At 40.3% G+C, this 24,398-nt stretch overlaps 1 protein-coding gene across 1 annotated transcript in view; it reads left to right on the forward strand.

The window, feature by feature from the left end:
• Positions 1-24,398, forward strand: part of TSPAN14 (tetraspanin 14) — a 41,689-nt gene that overhangs the window by 949 nt on the left and 16,342 nt on the right. Inside the window, exons 2-3 of the mRNA XM_055802790.1 lie at positions 15,066-15,163; positions 23,426-23,476. Coding sequence (XP_055658765.1) covers positions 15,083-15,163; positions 23,426-23,476 — 132 coding nt within the window. The 5' untranslated portion in view covers positions 15,066-15,082. The remainder of the gene's footprint in view (positions 1-15,065; positions 15,164-23,425; positions 23,477-24,398) is intronic.

The raw sequence follows: 24,398 nt of genomic DNA on the forward strand, positions 1-24,398 counted from the left end.
CAAACAAACAAAAAAAGGCCTTTCGGGGTGCTGGAGCCGCCGGGCAGTGTGTGCCTGCTCCTTACCCTGCCACAGCACCGGCTGCTGCCGGCCCCAGCCCTCCGTCCGGGCTGCTGTGAGCAGGAGCAGCCACTCTGTGTGTGCGAGGGCTGAGATCTGTAACTTTTTGGGTTTTAAATTTTATTTTAACTTTAATTGCTTGTAGACTGTGTTAGTAAGGGACCTCTCTGACACCCCTCCAGCTTCCCGCCGAAGGAGGCCCGGCCGTTGGGCGGGTGTCACCTGAGGTGATGCCGGGCCTGCTTTGGCTCCTGTGGGGTCCGGGCATGGGTGTCTGGAAAACTTACGCATCACCGGTTCCGGTTTGGTCATTTACCTGCTGCCTGGTTGCCTCTGTAGTTCCAGGTGAATGTTTAATTTCTGGTCTGTGACCACTACAGAGTGCTGCTGAGGAGTTGCTGCATACAGACCCTGCCAGGGGGGTGCAAGTCAAATGCGTTATGTACGGTTAATGTGGGGAAAGTTTGTTGGGTTTTTTTCCCCCCTTTGTAAACTTTTTTGTTAAAGAAAGGGATGGCCCTTGTGCCTTTCTAGAGAGATACTTCAAGCAAAGCTGGAAAAGGCTTAGTGTTATGGAGACCTGCCTAAGTTCAATACTGGCTTTTCTTGTGTAGAATAAACTGCAATTTTACACTTTCAGCGTATCTGCATGAGGCTGTTAAGTGTCCATCTGACTTAACCTCACATCGATGTAGACTTAATGGTTTCATATTGACCACTTTCCTAATAATAAAAAAAAGCTGTAAAAAATAAGTTGCTTACTGTGTTGGATTTCTCTTCCATAATAGCTCTTCAAAGGCACAACAAGATTTTTCCAGCACTGCACTTTTATTTATTTATTTCTAAATAGGGACATAAAGCTTGTGACCTAGAGCTTTAGTTAAAATGGAAGGAAACCAGCTCCTAGAGAACGGAAATACTGGGTATATCTTGTTCATAAATGTTCAGTGGCTTGATGATCTCCTTTCTGGCAGCGAGTTAGGCATGGGTACTCACATGTTTTTAGGACTTTCTGAGCCACTTTATACTTAGAATAAATGTGTGAAACTTTAAATGCTTCTGTGTGGATGGTTGAGATGCAACCCCTGTCTGCTTGACTGAGGAATTGTGTGGGGACAGAAAGGGTCAGGTGGGAATTTCAAGTCTAGTCATTGGTGTGAAGTAGGAATGAGCTGTAGGAGGAACTGCTTTGCGGCTTTTGTTTTTTGGTTGGTCTGGTTTATTTTTTTTAAACAAATCCAGAACATCTGTGTTGGTGGAATGGTGTTCTTTATCCTCTAGCTAATGACCCTGGAAGAAAGGTAATTTCTGGGGGTGTGATGTATGTCCTTTTAGCTCTGTTCTTGTGGAATGGGGAGGGAAGAATGAAGTAATAATGCCTGTCCGTAGAAGATTTTTGTGTTCAAAATTACAACACCACAGAAAGAGCAGGTTTTAGAAATAGCTTCCCAAAAGCTTGGAAATGTGCTTATAATAGTCTTGAAAAACAATATGCAAAGTAAGTTACGTGGTTGGCATCTTTATCTTTTTTTCGTCTTGCTCATAGATGGACTTGATAAGTGAGGTCTATGACTAAATCAGTCATTGAAAGTCACTCTTCTTTATCTGGTGTGTGCTATGTGTGATTTTTTTAGTGTAAGTTGGTCCAGTTAGCTTCCTTTGTATCCTTATCTCCAATACCTAGCTAAGACCAAATCAGAAGAAACCTCGAGTCTTATTCTTGTCTCTGGGTAGGCTTTGACATTTAGTGCATTGTAGAATAATTAGTCATACACTGTTCTCCTGCTTAAAGCCTCTTCTCCCTGATCCCTGCCCCCTTGCAAGGGGCGGGACAGGGGGTGGCAGAAAAAAAAAAGGAAAAATACTATCTTTTGTTAGGAGCAGCATCTGTGTGAGAGCTTTCATATAGGTAATATACCTGACGGGACTGAAATGGGGGGGGTATGTTCTGACCTACCTTTTACTAGCTTTAGGCCTTGTAATACTTAATGAAAGGATCATAAAAAGCCCTTGCTCTGAGCCCTACAATGCTATCTAATTTGGACACTGTCTTTGGTATTGAAGATGTTACTTTTTTCCTCTTAGATGTAGTGAGAAAATTATTGAAATGGTGTGTTTTGAATTTCGTCATGTTTGGATACAAATATGTAGGTAATCTGGATGAAGAAGCTTAAATTGTAGGCTAACTTCTAATGAGTAATTGAGGAATATTCCTTTTGATCTCTCATAGATTGTTTCATCTTGAGGATGACCTGATTTTCTTAGAGGGTAGTTATGTTTAGTTTATGAAGCTTTGGTGTGTGGCTAACAGTTCGCCATTACCTGGATGTTTGGGGAGGAAAAAAAAGGGGGGTGGAGGGGGTGAATTTTTCTGCTGACAAACTCCTACAATTAATTCTTACAGCTTTCCATCAAGTTACCCGTGGTATATTAGGTGTGGCACAGTTTGAGCACTGCTGAGTGTGAATAAATTAAACTCTTGTTCTAATCTCACTGTATTAGGTTAGAAATCTCATTGAGGTGTGTGGTGGTGAGCAGAGTTCACAGAGCGATTGTCAAAGCTGTTCCTACAGATCTTCCCTTTTTGTCATTTTCTGCTTGTACCAAAAAAAAATTCCACTTGGGTGGGTTATGGTAAAATATGTGGGTTTCAGACACCAGACAAAGGAGACATTTATGCCTCACTCGCATGTGAATCGAGAATGTTTTTACTTGTGGGCTTTTTGTGCCATGCTGCTTCATGCTGTGGCTTCCTGGGTCAAAACTTCCTGTTTCTGAAGGAAAGAATGGACTTTGGTATTTTGGCATCTGTGGTGCATTTCCAAGGTGTACGGGCTGCAATTCACAAAATCCATGAACATGCTATGGTTCTTATGTTGCTTTGAGCTTAAGTATCATGGATAAATTAAATAAAAGGGATAAAAATTGTTTTTACTTCAGAGTAAATGTTGCAGACATAAGGGGGAGTTAAGAAACGGTCCTTTCCCGGGTGGGTTCTGATCATACATCCACAGGACAGTTGAGTCTGTCCCCTGGTATTGCATGTCCTAAATTCTGTAGCTCTTCTGGAACTGACACAGCCTTCCAGCCCCTACCACACTTTGGGCAAGAGCAGGATCCTTCTCCTTGGCCCTTTGGCTCATGCTCAGCCAAAAGCATCTGGTAAAGGAAACATTAAGAACAATGTTGGAGATGATCAGAGTAAGCTAATCAAAATTAGATATGTGTGGGTTTTCAAGTTTAATAGCTTGGGTCGCCCCAAAAAGGCTGAGATCTGATTTTTAATGTAGCAATGAAAAAAAAAAAAAAGCGGGTGAGGTAGGGGAGCGGGCTGAAGCATCTAGGTTCAGATGGGTCCATCCACAACTTAATTACTGATAGTTGAACATCTTGTATTTGATTTTTTTGCATTGTAAACCAGTCTCTCTTTATTCTGGATGACTGAACAAAACCTGTTTTCAGTATGGTCAGTGAGCTGAAAAATCATTGTTGGGTAAATACTTCTATTTTAGGCATGTCACAGGTGAGGATTATGGTAAAGGATTTAACCTGCAGCAAATGGTGATCCTCAAATATTGACACAGGGTAAAGGACTGCAGTGTTTGCAGCTGAAACCACTGACTTGAATGGCCAGGCTTTAGATGATCTTCATTACCAATGTGACATAAATCTTGGAATTGAAGCCCTTTGAGAGAGGTGAAGTATTGTTCTACTTGATTATTCACGCTTGAATTCTGTTGTCACTTAAGCAGAAAAATTTTAGCAAATGAACATAAAATGTGCTGACCACAAGAGGAACTGTATCCAAACCCAAGGCTCTTAGCAGGATTTAAAAGTTTATGTATTTTGAACCTTTCTGCTTCAAAGTGTTCCTCAGCCCCCCTTTGGAATGGGGCGACCAGCACTTGTTTTGCTTCAATGTTTCCTGTCTGTCATCTTTTTGGGGGAGCAAAATAAGTGTTTTATCCCTTTCTTTGTATCATGTATGAGCTGTACTATGTGTAGATGGATTAATTTTTGTTCTTAGCCAGAGTGCCTGCTTACATGTATTTCTTAGAGCTCTTTCTGTGCCCTTGTCTTTAGAAGTCTGTGCAAAAGCTGAACATCTTAGAGGTGTCTTCACCCTCAATCTGAACCTGAATGTGAAAGGCAAGGGTGTAATAAATGTAGGGCTTTGCTTCCTCTTGATCTTTGCAGTAAGCATTGTTGAATGTTTTTCAGAGTTCTGGTATTACAGAGGAGCTTTTCTGCTGGTCTGGAGAGCAGGTATTTATTACAAATTGATAAAGGTCTTCCATGTGAAGACCTGTGCTGAAGCACCCTGATGCAGTTAGGGCTCTTCCTTTGGCAGTAGGAGGCTCAGGCACTCACTGCGCTTCTGTGTGTACTTTTGGCTTTTTTATCCTGTTTCAGACAGGTTGCTAGCGTACAAAACCAAATTTGTTCATGTGGCCCAACAGTCCTTTCCAGAAATCATTTTTCCTGTTTTAAAAGTTTTTGATTCCTGCTCCAAAACTAAATAATTGATACTTGAGTGCTTGAGTGTCTCTGGAAAGGTGTTTTCTCTAAATAATTGATGGACTTGGAGGTAAAAAGACAGCTTCCAGTTGCTGCAGTTGCAGCTACAGGAAGCAGAATGAAGCACAATATTCAAAGGCAGCTGAATGCTGTGAATTTTAATATTTCAAAAAGAGTGTGATTTGTTCCGCTTGGTGAGAGCTGTCTACTTTTGTTTTAGGGTATAAAATCAGTGCTGAAACATGTGCACTGACATCTAGAAACTCCTGGTATAGAAAACAAAGGGAATAGCCTCAAGTAACTTGCACCTGAAGGAAGACACCTGAGATGGTGGACTTTGGTCTCTATGTGACAGCAGCCTTCTGACTGTCGGGACACGGGGCCCATTCTCTTGATGCACGTTTCTTTCCCTTCAACAATTTGTTATTAAACAGTGCTCAGGGAAGTACTTAATGTTGTGTGGAGTATGAATGCGGTAGTATAGCTATAAATAATAAAGGGTACAAAATGACAAAGCTTTCTACCCTGCCCTGAGTATTAAGTTACTTCAGTTTGTCTGCATGGCAAGCCTGTGGAGGAGGAAGGTTAATCTAAAAAGTTGTTTGACTTGAAACTAATGGATAGGCAATTAGTGAGATGACTCTCAGAAGACAATGAGGTGGCTTTCTTTGCAAAGTGTACAGTGTGCTGAGGTTGCAGAGGGGTTTTTGACAAAGTGATCATAGCAGTGGTCTGCTGTAAAGCAGAAGGGAGTTTGAAAGACTGTCTAGCTTGGGCAAGTGAGAAGGGAAGGTGGTGTTCAGCTCCCATCTTTTTTTTCTGAGCTGTGCTGCTTGTGTAACCAGTCATGCTGTCAGCCTGTTAAGATGGCAGTTTCCTGTGTTCTCACTTTTTTTTTTTTTTTCCTCTGGAGGTATTTGGGGTTTTTTCCTTTAATAAAAGCTGCAGATTAGGAAGTGTTTGTGTCTAACCTCTGCACCTTCCAATTCTGCTGTTGTTTGCTATTAGGTATTGCAGAGACTTGATGTCTGCATTGGAAGGTGCTCCAACAGTGTCACTTCGCAGCTTTTGCTGCCTCAGTCTCTTAATGGCACCCTGTTGTTCTTGGCATAATCCTGAGAGGTGGAAAGCCTGTTTTTCCTCCTTCCCCTGGGGCGGATGTAGAGTCTTCCAGTGAGACAGTCAAGGGTTTCTCATGACCTGCCTGAGCACTGGCTCTTGGGGGAAGGGCTGAAGCTGTTCAAGCACAGGCTTGGCCTGGAGCAGCTTTGGTCTTTGTCTTTTTTTAAATTCTTTTTCCTGGTGTTGTGGTGGGGTGTGCAGGTTGCTTTGCAAACCTACCTGCTGTGTCTCCTGAAGCATTACCTTATTTCTGTGTCTTTGGGCTGAGACATCTAGTTTGCTGAAGAGTTGGCAGTGGTTAAGACTGTGAGGTGTTTAGTGAATGCCATTTGGTCACGTCTCTAACATTTTCTGATGTTGCGTTAAGAGATTTATATGCTAGTTGATTTTTGAAAGTTGCACAAGTGTGTTTCTTTACCAGAAAGTCAGTCAGTAGGGAGAATAGCTGCATAGTGGTTGAGCTGTCTATGGGACCACAAATAGCCTTTTTCTCTTGTGGCCTTTGAGCTGGTGACTGCTCTGCTCAGCATATAAAATAAGGTTCCCCTGGGTGTGCTGAGAATGCAGGTGGTGTACAAGGTGGAGGGCAGCAAAGGAAAGCAAGGTTTGAAAGTGTTGTCCCCAAACCCAACATGTATTAACAGTCCATTCCCCCAACAAGTAGCATGCCCTGGTGCTAGGAGGGCACCTCCTTGGAATGACTCTTCCTCTGGTGTTTGAAAGGATGGGTCCTGTTACTTGGGGTGGGAGGGGAGAAAAAATTGAATTTTTATGGATTCAGCTCCACATCATGTCTCCACGACATGGAGACAACCTTGTTTAACCTGAACAAATAGTGAATATAACTAGTATTGTACAAATACACGCATTCATTTCTTAGCATGCTCATTACTGGAGTTGTCAATGCTGGAATTCTTTTTTTTTTTTTTTTAAACTTAGAGACCCCTTTATCTGGTTTAAATTATTAAATATATATTTTGTTGTATATATACACACATATTATGTATACATATTATATATGTGTTTAAATACATATATAGGAACATTCAGCGTAAAGGCTAAGAAATATGGTGTGGACGTGGACAGACTGCATGTTATACCCAAAGCAAGGCATGTTTTTAAGAAAAGAAAAAAACCACCCACCAAACAAAACCCTGAAACAAATTATATACTCGTCATTTCTTTAGGGTGTATTACTATAATCAGTCTCCTGTTCTTCTCTCTTACGAAAAAAGAAAATGAATGGTTATCAATTTTGGCTGAAGTGTAACTGGAAACTCAAACAAGTAGCTTTTCTGGAAACAGAGGAAAGCCACAATATGGTAAAAGTTTAGGATGTTCTCTGAAGAAAGCGTGCATTTATCAGCAAAGTAAGTTGATGGCTTCCTGTCTTTTCTTAAGTTGTGACTTACTTTTGTGATATAAAGTGGTATAGCAGGACCTCTTTTGTTCTTGAAACATTTTGGTCTGTATGGAGGTATGGGAAGGAGCGGACAGTGTATATGGAATAGATTCTGTTACTGTTGGATCACTAAACAGAAATAAAATTATTCCCTGATCACTAAATAGGAATAAAATTGTTCCCCAAACTGGAAGATCTGGCTCCTCAAATAAAATATTTGCTTTGTTAGGGTTCCAAAACCTTCTGTTGGAGGGAAAAAAAAGTCAAATTACAAGCTTGCTTTAATTTGAGACCTTGAGTTTTGCCTTGCTACTGTTCTGTTAAAGGCAGTGGATATGTATCTGAGCCTCATGAGAGGCAGTAGAAAGCAGCCAAGGAGTTTTGATCGGCTAAGATTATTCTGGCTACTTGTTCTAACAGGCTTTGCTCCCTGGGGTGAATAACCTTCTGGTCAGAATGACTGACACGCTTCTATGCATTTCACAATACCTGAACTTTCTGTGAAGTAAAAGGAAAACATGGCTTGTGGTTTCTTGCACATACTAAATAAGTTACAGCACAGGCAAGCTCCTATTCAGGTGAAACTGGTTGACAGCTTTGTTAAACTTTCATAGACATGAAAGATTTTTTTTCCAAACTTTACCAAGATGTTAACAAGCCATCCATTGAACTGCAGTGATGGTGTCTAGTGTTGGTTTCACTTACTCTGGTGTAATCCAACTGAGTTTTAACTTGCATGAGCATGGGTAATTCCCAAGTGCTTTTGAGGATAAGGTCAGTGAAGGCTCTACATCCTCTACTCCTGCCGTTACCTCTATTCTTTAATATTAATAAAGAGCCTGATGGCTTACAACAGGTTCTCTCTTCTGTCTTTTACTCTTCTGCTCGTCTTTGGAAAGTCACTGGCTTTTAAGATGCAGTTTACTTGTGGTATTTCCTTTTCTTTCTGCTTCCTGTGCTACCTCGTGCTTTAAGTCAGAATGGAGTATACACTTTATTTGTAGTCAGCTACTTTGAGCAGATTTCCCTTGAACTAGGTAAAAGACCCATACCTTTTAGTTGGTGCCTTTGTCAAGCGCTGCTGTATGTTGGAGCGGAAAGTCTCTTAATCTGTTCACTTATTACCTCAGTGGAGCAGAAGTAGCATAAACCTAGTGAAACTCAGTGGATAGCTGAGTACAGTTGTATGTCTCCTCATTGTCAATTAAAATTATTTGCAGTTTGGATTTACATAGTCAATACTTGAATTCTACAGTGTCATTGGTTTTCATTCTGACTAGTGTGTGTAAATGAAAATAAGGATTTCTTGGAGCTGCTTCTGTTTTGTGGATATATTTTTTAGCATTACTAGTAGCTTTCATAGCTAAGTAGGAATAAAGACTTTAAGATGTGAAAGCAAGGCCAGCCAGCTGTATCTTTTGGTAGCTTCTTTGAAGAATGATGAAAAGTAAAATTGTTACAACTGCTATTGTCCTCTGTCACTGCTTTTTAATTGCTGTGGGAGTGATCCTTAATTCTACTCTGCTTTTTCAAATCTTCCTGAAGTATATTTCTATTAAAGTAATCTAGTGAAGCTGAAAATATTCCGTGAATGATAGCTTGACTAGCTCCTTGAGTTACAGCTGTGCAATGTAGAGCTTTTATGTTGAATTATTGGTCATGTTAGTCAAGTGGACGGTTCCGAAGAGGTTAAAAGATGATGCTTTCCGATGCCCATGTAGATTATTTTCAGAATTTAAGGTATCTACCTTCTGAATGTTAGTCTAAGGTTAGAGTAATTGTTCATGGTATTTCAGATGCAACTCATCCACATAAAAGGCCAAAAAGCACATGCATATAGTGTGAATTGTCTGTAGAGCTGGAGTGGAGCTCTTCTGAATTGCTGCTTCTTTGTTTTGGGTTTGGGAACACTGGTGTATGTATGTTACTTACAAGTTTTCCTAAGTTGCAATTTGTGCCATAGCAAATGAAGCCTGATCACTGAAACCTGAAACTCTTCCAATTTATAGGGGATTGGATCTGCTCTGAGGGATTGTTTTGTAGAGTATGTATCAGAGCAACTTCTGCTTGAAATATTCTTCAAATGCTTTAAGAACTTTGAGTCTTCAGCACACTACAAAAATAAAAGCCTCAAAAGATGGTGTCTTAAGGAATCTGTCTGGCTTTGGTCATGTTTTCCATTGAGTTCAGAGATGTGCTATCTGCCGTTATTTTTTTAGTAAACCCAGGGATAATCTATTAGCAATATCTGTCTTGCATCATGAGTCTTTCAGGATAAAAAAAAAATACCCTTTTGTTGAGTAGTTCCCAGCTTTCCTCTAAAAATGAGCAAATATTTTGCTGCTTTTCTGGACTGTAGCAGAAGTAAATACACTATACTTTTATTGCTTAAGAGAAGCTTGCATTTTCTTTGGGAGGCTCCAGTCAGAGTTCCTTGGAGACAAAATTACGAAAATAAAGATGACACATGCTTGCACGGAGTTCCTGAATCATCGGCAGGGCTACTATCTCTGTTTCCAGGAACAGATAAGCCTGTAAGAGCTCCAAATCCCATCAGTTTTTCTTTCCTTTGTGTTGCACCAGATCAGCCCTTAACACGTGAAGATTTGATCCTCGGCACCCAGGTTTTGTACTGAACATTAAGACCTCTCTGGCATGTGGAAAGAACAGTCTATAGGTGCTGCTAAGTTGCTCCATTTCAGAAGGTTATGAGAAAATCTGTGATCTCTGGTCAGGGAGAAGTCTTCCTTTGAACTTCACAAAAAACCCCACAACCCTATTGATTGAGCATGTCCAAAGAATATGGCAATTATTTTTAATGGCACCATTTCTTGAATAAACTTGAATGGTTTTGATAAAGTACTGGAATTAAGTAGTCATATTGAAACAAACCATAGGCCAAAGTGCATCTCTGGCTGTGTTGTAAAATTTTTTCTTGCTCCTCAGTGTGTTCTTTCGACTTGATTTGTTTCACCAGCTTCATATAGACTTGATGCTTTGTACTGATGAATGATGAGGGAGCAGCAAACAGCTTATAAAATGACAGGTTTTTTTCTTTGTTTTCTCTTGCCTCAGTTCTGCCCCTGTTCCCCCAGTATCATCCATTTCAGCGTGTTAGCCTCAAGTGTGGTGTAGCCTGCGGTGCTGCTGTGTGCTGTCATTGCAGGGGTGTTGCATTCCCAGGAGCACTCTCAGAAGCTAGTACTGCTTCTGGCCTCCCATCCTGTTCTCCTGCCACCTCCCAACTGCACCCACACTGGCATTTATATGAGTTCCAGGGAGGTAGATTGGAAAGCTTAAAAATGTTTTCTCCGTGGTGCGTGGTACAAGATCACAGGATTGTTCTTGAGATTTGCTATGTGATTTGCTCTGTGACTGTTTGCTCCACAGAGTAGGATGATTAGTGGTTGTGGATTTTAGGAGGGGGCAGGGAAGGGATCAGGACTACACACGGTGGCAGTAGTGACTGAACCTGGAACTTCAGTGTGACTTAGGTCAGCCTTGTAAGGTTAACATCTCCTGAGGGTCAAAAGAATTAGTAGACCTATGTCTAGAGATGTGAATTAGTGTTCCAGTTGTTCTTGTTCTATATTTAACATCTTATCTGTGAGGGTTTTCCTGCATACCTAAATTAGATTCATATATCACAACTTTGGCTTTATGAGAGTTAAAATATATAGACTATGAATATCAGTGCTGTAAACATTTTGAAGGTAAGAGTGGAATCTGTGGGTGTAGAAACACTTTGGAAATGGCAGTAGCCTCTTGATGAATGACTACTTTTTTTTTTTTTTTTTTTTTTTGCTCCTTAGTAAAGCTGTAAACACAAAGACAAAATTATATGTTCTACCAAAGCAGCAGTGCTCTGTATTTAACTGTTAGAAATTCCTGTTGTCATGAGTGGGTGAAAACTGTCAGCTGACACAATGTGACTTGCTTTGTTTGAAACACTGTAGAGAAAGTTCCTTGTCTATGCTGCCCACATACTACTTTAATCTTCCAAGTGTTTTGTACTATTGCCTAACCATAGATGTGTAGCCTGTGATGTAAATTCAACGAAGTACTGATGTAGCAGATTTCTAGGCTGGTAACAGATGCCTCCTACACTAGGAAACATGACTGCTTTTAGTGTAAACACAGGGAAGGCAGCTGTGTGGCCTTGACTGGATTGTTGGTCTGTTTATTTGTAGGGTTAGGGGAAAAAGCTGGATTCACCTACTGTTGAGATTTATAGTGTCAGAATGTCACTCCCACACCAGTAGTGATTATACCGTACTATATGGTGTTCAGTGTCAAGAGGAACCAAAAGACTCCTGATAAGGATAAGCAAAGAGATTAAGTCAAATCTACTCTTAATATAGGCAGGTGTTCCAGAAGGTAACATCTGTCTGGGCAGCCACGTGCTGTTATAGGATAGCTCCTTGCAACAAGGAACCAGTACTGGTAGTACTGGGCCCCTGTTACTTCAGAGCACTAAAAAACCCCAAACAGTATATAATTACTTTTTTTCTTTTTCGTTCTGTGAGAATACTGTAATTGGTATTGACTGGAGTATCTTGCCAGTTGTATGGGGAAGTGGGGAGAAATGTGGTCAAAATGGTGAGGTAGGTGGGGAATGGTGCTTATCAGTAAAGATACTTCTGATGCTCTTATTCCTGTGAATAGCTTCCCTGACAACAGCTGGATGTCAGTCCCTATGCCAGGGAGGGCAACCTAACAAAAAGTAAGACTTCAGACTTTGTATATTTTAGGTCCTGAAATGATATACTTGCCTTTCTGCCTCAGATTATATTTTAAGCCTCTTTGTTTAGTAGAAGCCCCTTTTTACGGAATTTAGTGATGTGCTAGCTAAATGCCACCTGCTGCCTCTGCTTTTGCTGCCACTACCACTACAGAAGAGATGTTTCTTAGTAGTAGTATGTACATCTTAGAGTTGCTGCTCCTGTCATTTGCCAGGATCCTGATTTTCAGAGGGAGGGAGGCAAAACAGTGATGGAGGCCTTGGTGTGCCTGCATCCAGAGAATGTTTGCACTGGTAGCCAGCCTATTGCTGTAATACACATTTACACTGATGCAAATTGAGTTTTGAACTCTGCTCAGACTAGTGGCATTCTGCAGTTGTCTCCTAGTGCCCCCTCTTTTCCCTCTCTTCTGCAGGCCCATCAGACTTACTGACTTGGTCAAGTGTATGGCTATTGACTGCTGAAATATAAATTGCCATTTGGAGCTAGAGACTAAAATAAAGAAGTTCAGAAACCCAACCATTTGTTCCTTCTGTATTCTCTCAGCTGCCAGCTTAATAAAGCATGTCAGGAGAGTGGTTTTTAAACAAGTTTTCTTTACTAGATGTCATAATAGTAATATTCCTAAGTATTGTCTGTGAAGATAGATGGGTTGAAAAGGTCAGTAAATATAGCTGAACCAGGGCATGAGGAAACCAAACTGTCTATTTAGGAATGTATGTGGCAAAAATCAGCTTATGTAGATGACTGGGTCACATGCAGGAAAATTGTTTCCAGTCACTGCCTATACTGTCACAAAGTACAATTTTGTTTTAACACGGTTTAAGTGCTTTTTGTTATAAGTGAACTGTGAGCGTTAGGACCTAGTTGTAAGATGAGGTTTTGGAAGGCAAAAAACCCCCTTGTTTTCAGTATTTGGTTAAAACTGTATGGAAATAGACATCTAAACTGTGGAAATACCAAGCTCAGGTGTTAATGGTGAATGCTCACACTCTCTAGCCTGGCAAATTTTGCAGGTATTGTTTCTGTAAGAATGTGCAATTTATTTTTTTTAATCTTTCTCCAGACTGCCATTTCTCTGGAACCAGCTAAGTAGTTCATTCTGTGTATTCAGTCCCTTTACTGGGGCTATTGAGGAAAAAATCTTTTAGTTCTGACTTAACTCAGTTTTACTCTATCTCATATAGAATTTTTTACTCCATTTTGGATGGAATCAGGATGAGTAATTCCTTTTTTAATGATTTTTCTGTTGCTGTTTTGTCTGTCCAGATGCACTAATCTGGAGATGCCTGTGGGTAATGTATCTTAAGCAGCCTGCATAGGTGTAACGTATGCATGAAGGCTACTTAAGTGATGCCTGACTTTATATACAAATTAATCTACTTTGTGTCAGGTGGATCACTAGGAGTTGTATAATACCTACCACCTGTCAGTAGGATCTGAAAATTCCTTTTATGCACATGCAGGTCATCTTAGCTTGAAAAAAGCAGAAATTATTTTCTGTCCACAATTGCAATTCTACTTTGGTATGACAAGTTACCTGAATTTCCACTTGTTTTTTCCATAACTTCTTAAAGCTCTGGAGTATTCTACCAAAACAACCCCCCCCAAAATCTAAAGCTTTAGATTTTTCTCCATGGTCTCTGAAAAGTATTTCCATTTAGTTGGGCAGCAAAGAAACTTCCTGGCTGGGCTCAAAGAGGGATGGGAGGATGTGTCTGGACCAAGAAGAAGGGATTCTCAGTCTGCTTCCAGATGGAAGCCAAGCCTGGCATGGGGAGACCTCTGGAAGGAAAATCAAAGCTTGTTTGGGATTTCTGTCTATGGTCTTATGGGCTAGAGATGTCTGTTGTGTGTCCTTGATCTGTTGAGTGTATTGTTTCACCTTCAGGAGAAAACCAGCTCAAGGTAAGGCTTGAAACATTTTTATTGAGATTTCAAAAAGCAAGCTCCTCCAAGGAGACATTAATGGTAGTACTCCATAATTGTCTCAGAAAATAATTGGTATTTTGCTAAAAAGCTAAAGCAAGCCGTTCATTGTATTGAATGGGATTCTTAAACCTGGCAGGTATTTGCTTGTGTTCCTTTTTTCAGTGGGATTGGTTTTTATACCCAGGTGCAAATTGCCTTCTAAAAAAAATTAGTTTCCCTTCTCATAGCTGTGGATGTGGTGGAAATTTTTAGTTCTCTGTTCCATGGTTTCAGATTTTTGCTGGGTAGGCTTGGGTTTTGCATGCTGTCTGTGAATGTCCAGGTCAGTGTAGTTGAAGTCTCTTTCTTAGTTATGAGGTGTTTGAAAATTCTCTTTGCTTGCTTCCCTGTCATAAACCTTCCACTGTTATCTTATGGGAGGAAAACATTTACCTCACGTGTGTGGAGGGTTAAATGTGGAGCTGGTTCTTATCTGCCATAGGCAGCAGTGGTGTAGTCAGCTCTCTAGAATGCAAGGGCTGTGGGAGTGCTTTGTCTTCCCAGGTCTGGCTTTTGATTTAACAGATTGTCCTGTGTGTCTTTTCTTATGTGTGGCATTCCTGCAGAGGTTGCTTTATTTGTTATATTCTGAAAAACTGTAGTTCTCTGAAATATTTGAGCAACAGCTGTGGCTGAACCTTATCTCTAGTGTACTTAAGGAAGTGGGAATACCAAACTGCCAGCTGTTTCATGGTGGGGCCGTTTCATGGTGGGGCCGTTATTCTTGACAATAAAACATCTTGTGGAGTACTGATTTGGAAAAGACACATTAAAGTATGGAAAAGGCAGAGTACAACTACCTTTAGCAGTCTGTAGATGCTGAGGTTTTCCAGGTAACTGCTTCTAATGTCTTGCTAGCTGGGTTGTTGGATGTGTAATCCACAGGGTGTATGTTCAGACTGTTGCGTAAGTCCAAGCAGCCATCTGTAAGTAAAATGGTTTTGAAGGAGTGAGAAAGCGCATGAATGTCAGCTTGCAGATGCAGGTCTTTCTAGGCTAACTGTATAGCTAGTTTCCTTTTTGGGTGTCCCTCCCCGTTACCACATAAGGGTGCTTAAAAAAGATAGGATTATTAAGCAACAAATACTTATAGGGAATTTAGGGTCAGCAGAAGTTTTTAAGCTGACGTTGAACATACCTCTGAATGGCATACAGTACAGGTTACTATAGTCCCTTTCTCTGGAAAAAAAATTCTTTATTTGTCAAATCTTTCGCTGCCTAATTCTTCGCATTCGCTTTCTTCTGTGCAGGCACTGTGCTATAGAAGATGCACTATTACAGATATTCTAATGCAGAAGTCAGCTGTTGGTACAAATACCTGCTCTTCAGCTACAACATTGTCTTCTGGGTGAGTACAAAATGTAGAAACTGAAATAGTTTAGGCATACCTCGTTGTTACTAACTTTTCTGCTCAAGGGAACAGGCTGAAGTATTTTATCTGAAAGCAGGAAGCTGATGTATAGTGTATGTCCTGGGTGTTTTGGAACTGAAGCCAATCCCATGTGAGAAAGTAATTACTGAAAATTACACCGATACAGATTACTCACAATTTTCCCCTTCCTCCTATCTTACTTTCTGAGTGAAGATAGAGGACTGAAGCAGATAAAACTGGTTTCCTTGGTTTGGGTTGTGGGTTATTTTTTGATGGAGAAAGAAAGAAAATAGCATCTCTACTGTTGCTGACAAGGCCTATGTCTTTTGAATGATGGAGGCCATTAAATGCTGGTTATGTTTGGGGCAAAGGTTAAAGCTACCTTAACATACCACTCAAGTGCACTTAAAAGTTGCTTCCCTGTTAAGAGACGTCTCTTCTAATATCTCCTTTCAGATCATCTTTGATCTCTATGTTGGGGCGGTATAACTGTAAATACATTATGCAAAAGAGAAGAAAGGAAGTGCCCCAGACACGTTAACAGCTGGCATTACAACATAGTCAGGATCTTAAATGTCATGAAATTATCTGGTAGTGTCTTGAAATACTTAGCTAGGGACTAGCCTGCCTGTAACATTTGTTTAGAATTGTGAATGTGAAAAGGGTGCAAAAACACACGTAACACACACACACTTACTTGTATGATGGTCAAGATCACTGAAGCACCTGACTACTTTGGAAAAGAAGGCTATTCAAAGGTTAATGCATAGTGTTGCATTAGAAATAGTTAATGTATCTGTGAGGGGATTTGAAGGTTAGGATGCAGTTCAGAATTTTTCAGAACTTGCAGGTCAAGCATAGGAGTTTGCACCTGAAGTTATGGAAATGCATGGGTAGTCATGGAGAGGTGCAGACACCGTGACTTGCCCATGCTAGCAGCTTAGATTAATGTTCTGATTCAGAATTGAAATATTTGTTAATATGGATAGCTTTTTCTGAAATGTTTAGGTTTTTTTCAAAGCTGAAAGGATCAAGTGGTAAGAATGAAAGTTGTGGTATGTGGTTGACACAACTTGAGTGAAATACCAATTTCCTGATCCTGAGTTGTCTGAGATCAGTAGACATGCTAGAGAAGACTGTATTAGTTCTACTTGTTTACTGTGATTCCTTGAACAGTGTCAGCTTTTTGCTACCTAAAATTTAAGATATACAGAATTATTACACAAATCTGTATTTAACTTCAGTAAAAAAGGGGGTTTAGTATCCAAACACAAATTGCAGGCTGCAGAACCTTGTTTGTACTTGTCAATAATGGCTTGGTATCTTGTTTGATTAAACCACGTCAACCTCTGGTAAACTAGGCTGGTGTTTCTGCACATTTTGGCAGTTTTGGCAGTATTTATGGTAGAAAATAAGCTCTTTTGAAAGCTGCATGTATGATGGAAAAAAATGAATTAATTTAGAATCATAGAAAAGTGTATGTTTGGAACAAACCACCAGATGGAAGGCTAGGTTGGATGGGACTTTGAGCAACCTGGTCTGGTGGAAGGTGCCCCTGCCTGTGGCGAGGGGATGGATCTAGATGATCTTTAAGCTCCCTTCCAACGCAAACCATTCTATAATCCTATGAACTTCTGGAGGTCATCTGGCCCAATTTTCTGTTTAAAGCAAGACCCATAGAGTGGATTCACTGCCTGAAGGAATTGCTGGGAGTCTTGTGAGCTTCTTACTCATCAGTTTTCTGCTGTCTTCAACCTAATTAAAATCTTAGAAAGCCAGGTAATATTCCGAGACTGCAATGTTTGGCTGTTGAAAATCACAGAAGTTTTTGCTGCTGTCACCACCTCTTGTCTCCTAGTGCAGTGTTTTGACATGATACTGTAATACTGTAGCATTAAGCCACAGGAGAGTTTATCCTTTTGTGGATAACTGCAGAAAAGGTGTGTGGCTTGAGTAAAACTTTTTTCCAGTAAGGGTTATTTGCCACAGTATTGCCATAGTGCAAATGTTGGTTAGTGATAATTATTTTTCCCCTAGTAATTGAGGATTGCTATCATGGCTTAATGTGTCAAAAAATGTATGTGCTTAAAGTCCATCAGTTCTGTAGTTATTTTTCTTCTATGTAGTACAACTCCCATGTACCCGTAGTGGAGTGTGGTGCAATGAGAAGTAATATTTGTTAACCTGTTGTGGTTTTCAGAGAAATTGCTTTAACTAGGTGGATGCTTTTCAGCAGGTAGTGTGGGGGTATGTGAGAAATTGACAGACTCTTTTGTTCATGAATTTATTGTTGTTCTAGATCTCTGCTTGCTTGATAGTGAGTGTCTTATCAAGTGGGGTCTATTACTGTTTTTGCTGGGTAAACAACTTTGGAAAACTGAATTTTTTTGTCTTTACTGGGAAGACTATTGAGAATTTACCTTTGCTTTTTCATAGTAATTAATATTTTCTCTTTTTTTATTCCCTGCAGAGTCATTTTATCTCAATTTTTTCAAACTTCTTTTTTTAACTGTATTCTCTTGAAATTAATGATGAAGTTCCAAGGATTTTTCTGTGCCTTAAAGAATCACTTTTAAAGAAAGAGATGCAGAAAAATTGAGGAGAATTTGAAATGCAGCTTTTGTGTTTCAGATCATCTGTTGGCTGGAGGAATTTTTTTTCTGAACAGGTACTAGTAGTCTTGCTCAATGAATGGTCTGAGGCTTCTTCTGAGAAGCTACTATCAGGCTGACCTAGTAAATTATGTGTAACTACAGCTCTTTCTTGATAAGAGTTCAGCACCTGTAGTTGTAGAACAAGCTATGTAAATGTTGAATGGGAGGAGAGACTCCTGTAGGCGATGCATGAATCATTTAGCTGACATGATGATTCGGGAGTCTATGATGTCCTGCGGGCTGGGATGACTAGTCTCACAATATCTTTAATTGGACAAATTCATCATGTGTAGAACAAAGTAAACTTTCTATGTGCCTTAAAAGAACTGAAGGACTGCAAAATCAGAAGGGAAATGTAACCATGATTCAAAAAAGCAGCATTTAAGTGAATCGTCTAACATTCCCTCCTCTTCTTGGCTTGCAGGAGAGGTGCTTGTGGGAGCAGGTTTTGTGTTTATGTTAGTAAGGGTGGCCACTATATAATGGGTGTGAGGGATGGTATTTAGATAGGAGTGCAGACAGCCTTTTGCCCATGTAAGCTGTTACTGGAGGTATGATGGTAGCTCACCTGTGTCTCAGCTTGTGACAGGCTTTATTCACAAGCCAGGTAATTGGCATGTAAGCGAAGAGCTGCATTTATTTTTCTGTCAGGCTTACTTAAAGATGCATGTTGACTTCCCTGTTGTAGCTCTAAAGACAGTACCAGTCACTGTGTAAACTTTAAAGTTAAAGCATATGGTGACTTAGTGAGTAGTTTACAGAGTATTTAAACTTTTTAGTAGGTGGCTGCTTTTCTTCAGTTTGTGCCATGTTTCAAGTGCAGTTCACATAGAATGGGGTGGAACAAAATACTGAACTTGGAGGACAAATATGACTAATTTAATAATAGCAAGCACACAGTTTAATCAGCCTTTAGAAATCTGTAAATCTTCATTGTCCTTTGGAGGTTTGGTGGTTTGTTTTTTTTCCCCAGAGGGGCAACTTGGCAATAGAAGCAACTTGGAAATAGAACGTTCAGTTCTGATGCTTTGAGTTAGTTGTGTATGACTGGCTTGCAAAGTCACTATTCTTTTTGCTTGGCTTTCCCTTGTAAGAAAGGGAATGGAGATTATAGGAAGGCTCTGTCTTCCTGAGCATGATTTTAATGTGATATTACTTTATTTTCATCTTGCTTTTTAAGCATGCTAATAAGATTTATCTTCTGCAAGTATTCTTGTTTTAGTGAGTAGTGATGAGGCAGTGTTGCAACCATTAAGATAACTGCAGTTTTCTTAGGCAGTGCTCAGAAGCTTAAGTGAAATGACCTTGTTACAGCAAGACTGGACCTCCTTTTGAATTTGAAAGTTGGGGTTTTGGTTGGTGGGTTTTGTTTGGGTGGTTTTGGTTGGTGGGTTTTTTTTTTTCCAAATACCTTCATTTGTCATAATGAAATCAACCCTGCAGTAATACCAAATGAAGAGCTTGGTTTTGGCACCTTTCTGTTCTGAGTCATTTTGCGATGGAGTTCTGTTGTGGAGGCAGAGGTTGGATAACTGACTCCAGGAGGAGTGCATGGGTGCCCTGTCTTGGGGTGCAGCGCTGCTCTATATCTTCCAGCCTGTACTTGGGAAGGCCTTAGGAATTAAAAGGTGATGCCTCAATCACCTGTCTCTGGTGCTTGCTTCTTTGTCGCCAGCTGAAGGATATTTTTTTTTGGGGGGGGGGGGGGGATGTGTAGTCCAAGAATTGCACCTCAGCCAGAACACGGCTGTTTCAGTGAAGTGTAGGATTGCATGTGTGCTCTGCCAAAGCCTTTTAGGTTGCATGTGAGCTCACTGTTACTAAGTGCTATAGGAGATGGGGCATTGATGCCCTGAACATGATGATTACGGGCAAAAAATCTCTTCTAAGTTCTGGAAAAGAATTCTGAGCTTACTTTTCAAAAGTAAAAGAAGACTTAGGCTAGCATAAGATTTTCTTTTGCAGTGTCTGTATGTTTTTCAGGGATGTCTAAAACAGCAAGGCTGTGCCCAGTAGAGGAAGGAATCCCCCACCAGGTGGTTTCCTGACCCTGAGAGGGAAAGATCAGGGTAGGAAGGAAGGGCTGTAGGCTGCTGATTGCTACAGCATGGGTGGAGCTACAGTGCGAAATAGGATTGTCCAGTGGGTAGAAGGTGTTCCCTGTAAGAGTAACACTTTGTGCTTATGCAAACTGAGCACAATAAGAATGCATTCCCATTGCTTCTAACCAGACCTTGAGGCAGACTGACCCAAAATCAGTTTATTTGCAAAGGGTTCTCTTGCAAGAATTATGCTTAGCTGCAACTTAGATTTTGAGAAACAAATTAAACCTGTTTTCTCAGTAGGGTGATTCTGATAGCATAATCAAAGAAATTTAAACTGTTGTTGGGAACAGATAATGCTTAAACTAAGTGGTCTTGTGCATGGTGTGGGTGAGTTGGCATCAGTATTGCACATCTCCTGAGTAGAGCTTACAGCTCAATGCAATATGCTAATAATGTGGATTTTTCAGTACTAAAGCAGGAAATGACAAAGCGTTGGTTACTAGTTCGAGTTTCCTGTTCAAAGGGGTACAGCTGAGGTGCTTTATGTATGTTTCCATCTAACCTTTCATGCAGGATATGGCTTAAATGGCTCTTTTATAGAAGTGAATTGTGTAGTCCAGTTTGTTCTTGCTTACACCTTGTCCAGATTCTGGTGAAAAGCAAATTTCAAAATTTTTCTCTTGAAATAGCGGTCTTGCTCACTTATCACCTTGGGAGCACTTTTGGTTAGAGTTGCTATTTCTCAGCAGCCTGTTCTCCTATTCTTGTGACAAGTTAGTTCAGTGAGCTGATGAAGGGTTAAGCTTGTCCTTCAGTTCAGGCTGGATTAGTTCCCTGGTCTGCCTCATAGCAGTCACTTGAAAAAGTGGTAAAGAGAGGGTGTTTTCCTGGTGCTAATTGTCTGTAGAACTCTGTATTGGGTGTGCTCAATCATGTTAACTTCTGAGGTAGTATTATCACCATGGTGTGTTCTACAATAATTTTCAGTGAGATACTTACCTTAAAGTATCTTGCACGTGGTATTTAAAGCAAAGGAATTTCATTGGGTTAAACAGCTAATATTTTACTTCCTTGCAAACTGGTTGTCTTGGTGATTGTGCATGTAAAAGTAGCAGCTAATGGCTTTGTTTCTTCTGCTAGTGTACCATACTTCATTGTCTTTTTGCTAAAGAAACATAATGTATATGATTTGGCTGCTTCTAGTGAGAATTATGAATCATTTGTCTTTGAATTAAGTATTAGATTTATCCACGTTGATTCTATGAGACTATTTTTCTGCTGATAGTTTTACTTGTAGCTAGTTTGCATAGGTGCTCATGGAAATAACTTCACAAAAATAGCATAGTTTGTGAACCTGAACACTTCATAAAAATGAGAGCAATGTTTGTGTTCTGAGGTGAAAATGAAGCATGCCGGTGAAAATTCTGCTTAATCGAGAATCTATTACAATGTAATTAAGATGGCAGTTGTGGTGAAAGGCAGCCAGTCTGAAGAGGATGTCTTGTTTGTGCATTCAATAGCACAGTATTAGCGTTACACTAACATTAGCTTGTGTACAGACTGTGGAGGATGTGTGTCTTCTCAATTGTTTTTTTTCCTCATATCTTTAGAAAACATTCCCAAAGAACCATCTGTATCTACTGTGTAATTTACCTTGATTACTGCAAATTATACCAGCTGTCTTCAACTGCCTTGGCATTTCTGGAGCCTTTGGAATGAGAAAGTGTGAAGGATGCATCAATTGCATGCATGGTGTAACTTAGCGATATGCAAGTTTGAGTATTACCCCCACCAGTGTTGCTGCTTCCTCTGAAAATAACTGGGTTAAGATTTAAGGGTAATCTGGATCAATATTTTGTTTATATCTGTGTGGGTTTTAATAGTATTTTTAAAGTTGTGCTTTGATCCAAATCATCACTTCAAATGTTTGTAGTTCATGCACAGTCCGAGATGAGTAGTCGTCGTGCTGTCTATTAAGCAACACCTGGAAATTTAACTTACTTAGCACTACTTTGTAGCTCTTTCCATGTTACTAGTAGTCAATTTGGTACTTAAAACCTATACGTATAGTCTTGTGAATGAGACCCTGTAAGAGGGTCTCATTATTTATTTAATTTTTTTGCTTCTTGCCTGTGATGCCTGTTTAGCTCATACAAGATGCTGCGTTCCCTAGAGGAAAGGGCACCTTTTCAAGGCATTTTTCAGTTGTTGGGATCTGCTTGTCAATCTGTGTAAGGCTTGGGGGTGGGAGCAGCCTCAGTACTTTATATAGAATCGTTTAGGTTGGAAAAAGACCTTTAAGATCAAGTCCAACCATTAACCCAGCACTGTCAAGTCCATCACTAAACCATGTCCCCAGGTGGCACGTGTACATGGCTTTTAAACACCTCCAGGGATGGTGACTCCACCACCTCCCCGGGCAGCCCGTTCCAGTGCCTGACCGCCCTTTCGGTGAAGACATGTCCCCTCACACCCAATCTAACCCTCCCCTGGTGCCACCTGAGGCTGTTCCCTCCTGTCCTGTCCCTTGTTCCCTGGGAGCAGAGCCCGACCCCCCCCTGCCTACAGCCCCTGTCAGGCAGCTGCAGGGAGCGATAGAGTCCCCGCTGAGCCTCCTTTTTTCCAGGCTGAACACCCCCATTTCCCTCAGCCGCTCATAAGATTTGCACTCTAGACCCTTCACCATCTTCATTGCTTTTCTTTGGACACATTTCAGCACCTCAATGTCTTAGAAGGTTATATGGACACAGCAGAGTAGAATGCCGCTTTAGAGTAGTGAGGGGGAGCTGCCCTCACTTTGTAGAAAGGCCATTTTAGTTTGATTATTGAAATTGGGTCTTTAGACAAACAACCCGAGAATGGAGAAAGGGAATAAAAGACTAGAATGAGGATCTCCTTGCTTTGTTTGGATGAATGTAATTCAGACATGGTTATTATAGAAACACATATATTGGTGTAATGTTTATATGTTGACAATTAGTTTTGATATTGAAAGTAGATGGACCATTACTTCAGCTTAATTCAAAAGGGCTTAAACAAGGTAAGGATTCAGGAGACAAACTATCTTATTTGAGGAGAGGCTAATACAATGAGCCTTGACACTGAGAAGTTATGAAGAGTCAAGTATGGCTACTGTCTGGCAGTGGTACTACAAAATGGCTAAATAGGGATTAAAGTCAAAATGCATTAAATATTCTGAAATCTTCATTAGTGTGCCAGGAATAAGGTTTAGAGCAAGTCATTGGAACATGGATAACTTGCACACTACTGTATAGAACTGTTAATTTAGGACTGTGTGCTTCTTGAGTAATCATGAAAAATCAAATTGAAATAATTTAAAAAAAAAAATATGCAAGAATGCTATGGAATAAAGCACTCTAAATCCTTTTTGCAAGAGATTGATTCATGGGGAGGAATATCCCATGGCTATTGTCTGAGATTACGGAGAATATTTTACTTGAGCAACAGTGCTACTGGCTGTGTTTTGAGAATGTGTTTAGAATAGCTAATTCTTTTTTTTTTTTTCCTTTTTGTTTTAGCTAGCTGGGGTGGCCTTCCTTGCAGCTGGTCTCTGGGCATGGAGTGAAAAGGTAAGTGTAGAAATGACTGGTCTTTGCTTGATGGCTGCACCCCCCTGCTCCTTGCCCCAGTGAAACTACTTCCTTAGGAGGCAGCAAAGGTTAGATGTAGCATCTGAGCTCAGGACCATGTTCAAATGATCTAAACTGGTTTTAATTAGTTTCATTCTTGTCCCTCATCAGGTATTAAGCTGTGAGCCTTGATTTCTAGACCTTTTTTGTAAACTTGTAAGAGCAGGCTGCTAGGGAGATTTTAACCTTTATGAATAGTCTTTAGGAACTGGTTCTCTTTTGAAAGCCTGTTTTCTAAAATACGCATGTCTACCCACCTCTTTTTATTAAAAACAAGAAGCATTTGGGAGGAATGTAAAAGATATCTTTTTCTATTTAAAACAATGTTTTTGGGACCATTGTTCTGAAGTATTCCAATCTGCAGGCCATCTGTTGTCTTCTACTTTACTCTCCGTGGAGCTGCTTGTGTTATTGCATCTCCATGTAGAGAGACAAAATTGGGGAGCATGATCAATCTGAATAACACCTTTATTTTTGGCAAAGGTTTCTTTCAGCTGAATAACTTCCTCAATCACAGAAGGTCTGTGTGGGCATGTACCTATGGAGTTCTTTTACAAGAGAAGAGATGGTTTAGGTATAGAAATGAATGGTTCACCCTCTTGTTATGAATGTAGTAGCATGCCTTTAATATGACTGCAAGCAGTAGGAAAAAGTGACAACTACTAGCAGATTTACTGATCTGCATCTTAATTAACAGCGAGGGGCAGGTACCCTCAGTTGTTCCATTGTGCTGCTGAGTACGAACACTTCAATACCATTGTAGTGTAACAGTTCCTTTAGAATGCTTGTATGCAGCAGCTACCCACATAGAGAGAGGTTGTGGGATTGTTCTGCTTTTTGGAAGTGAAAGAGTTTGATGATG

This window comes from Falco peregrinus, chromosome 1 (genome assembly GCF_023634155.1).
Source record: "Falco peregrinus isolate bFalPer1 chromosome 1, bFalPer1.pri, whole genome shotgun sequence".
Lineage (NCBI taxonomy): Eukaryota > Metazoa > Chordata > Aves > Falconiformes > Falconidae > Falco > Falco peregrinus.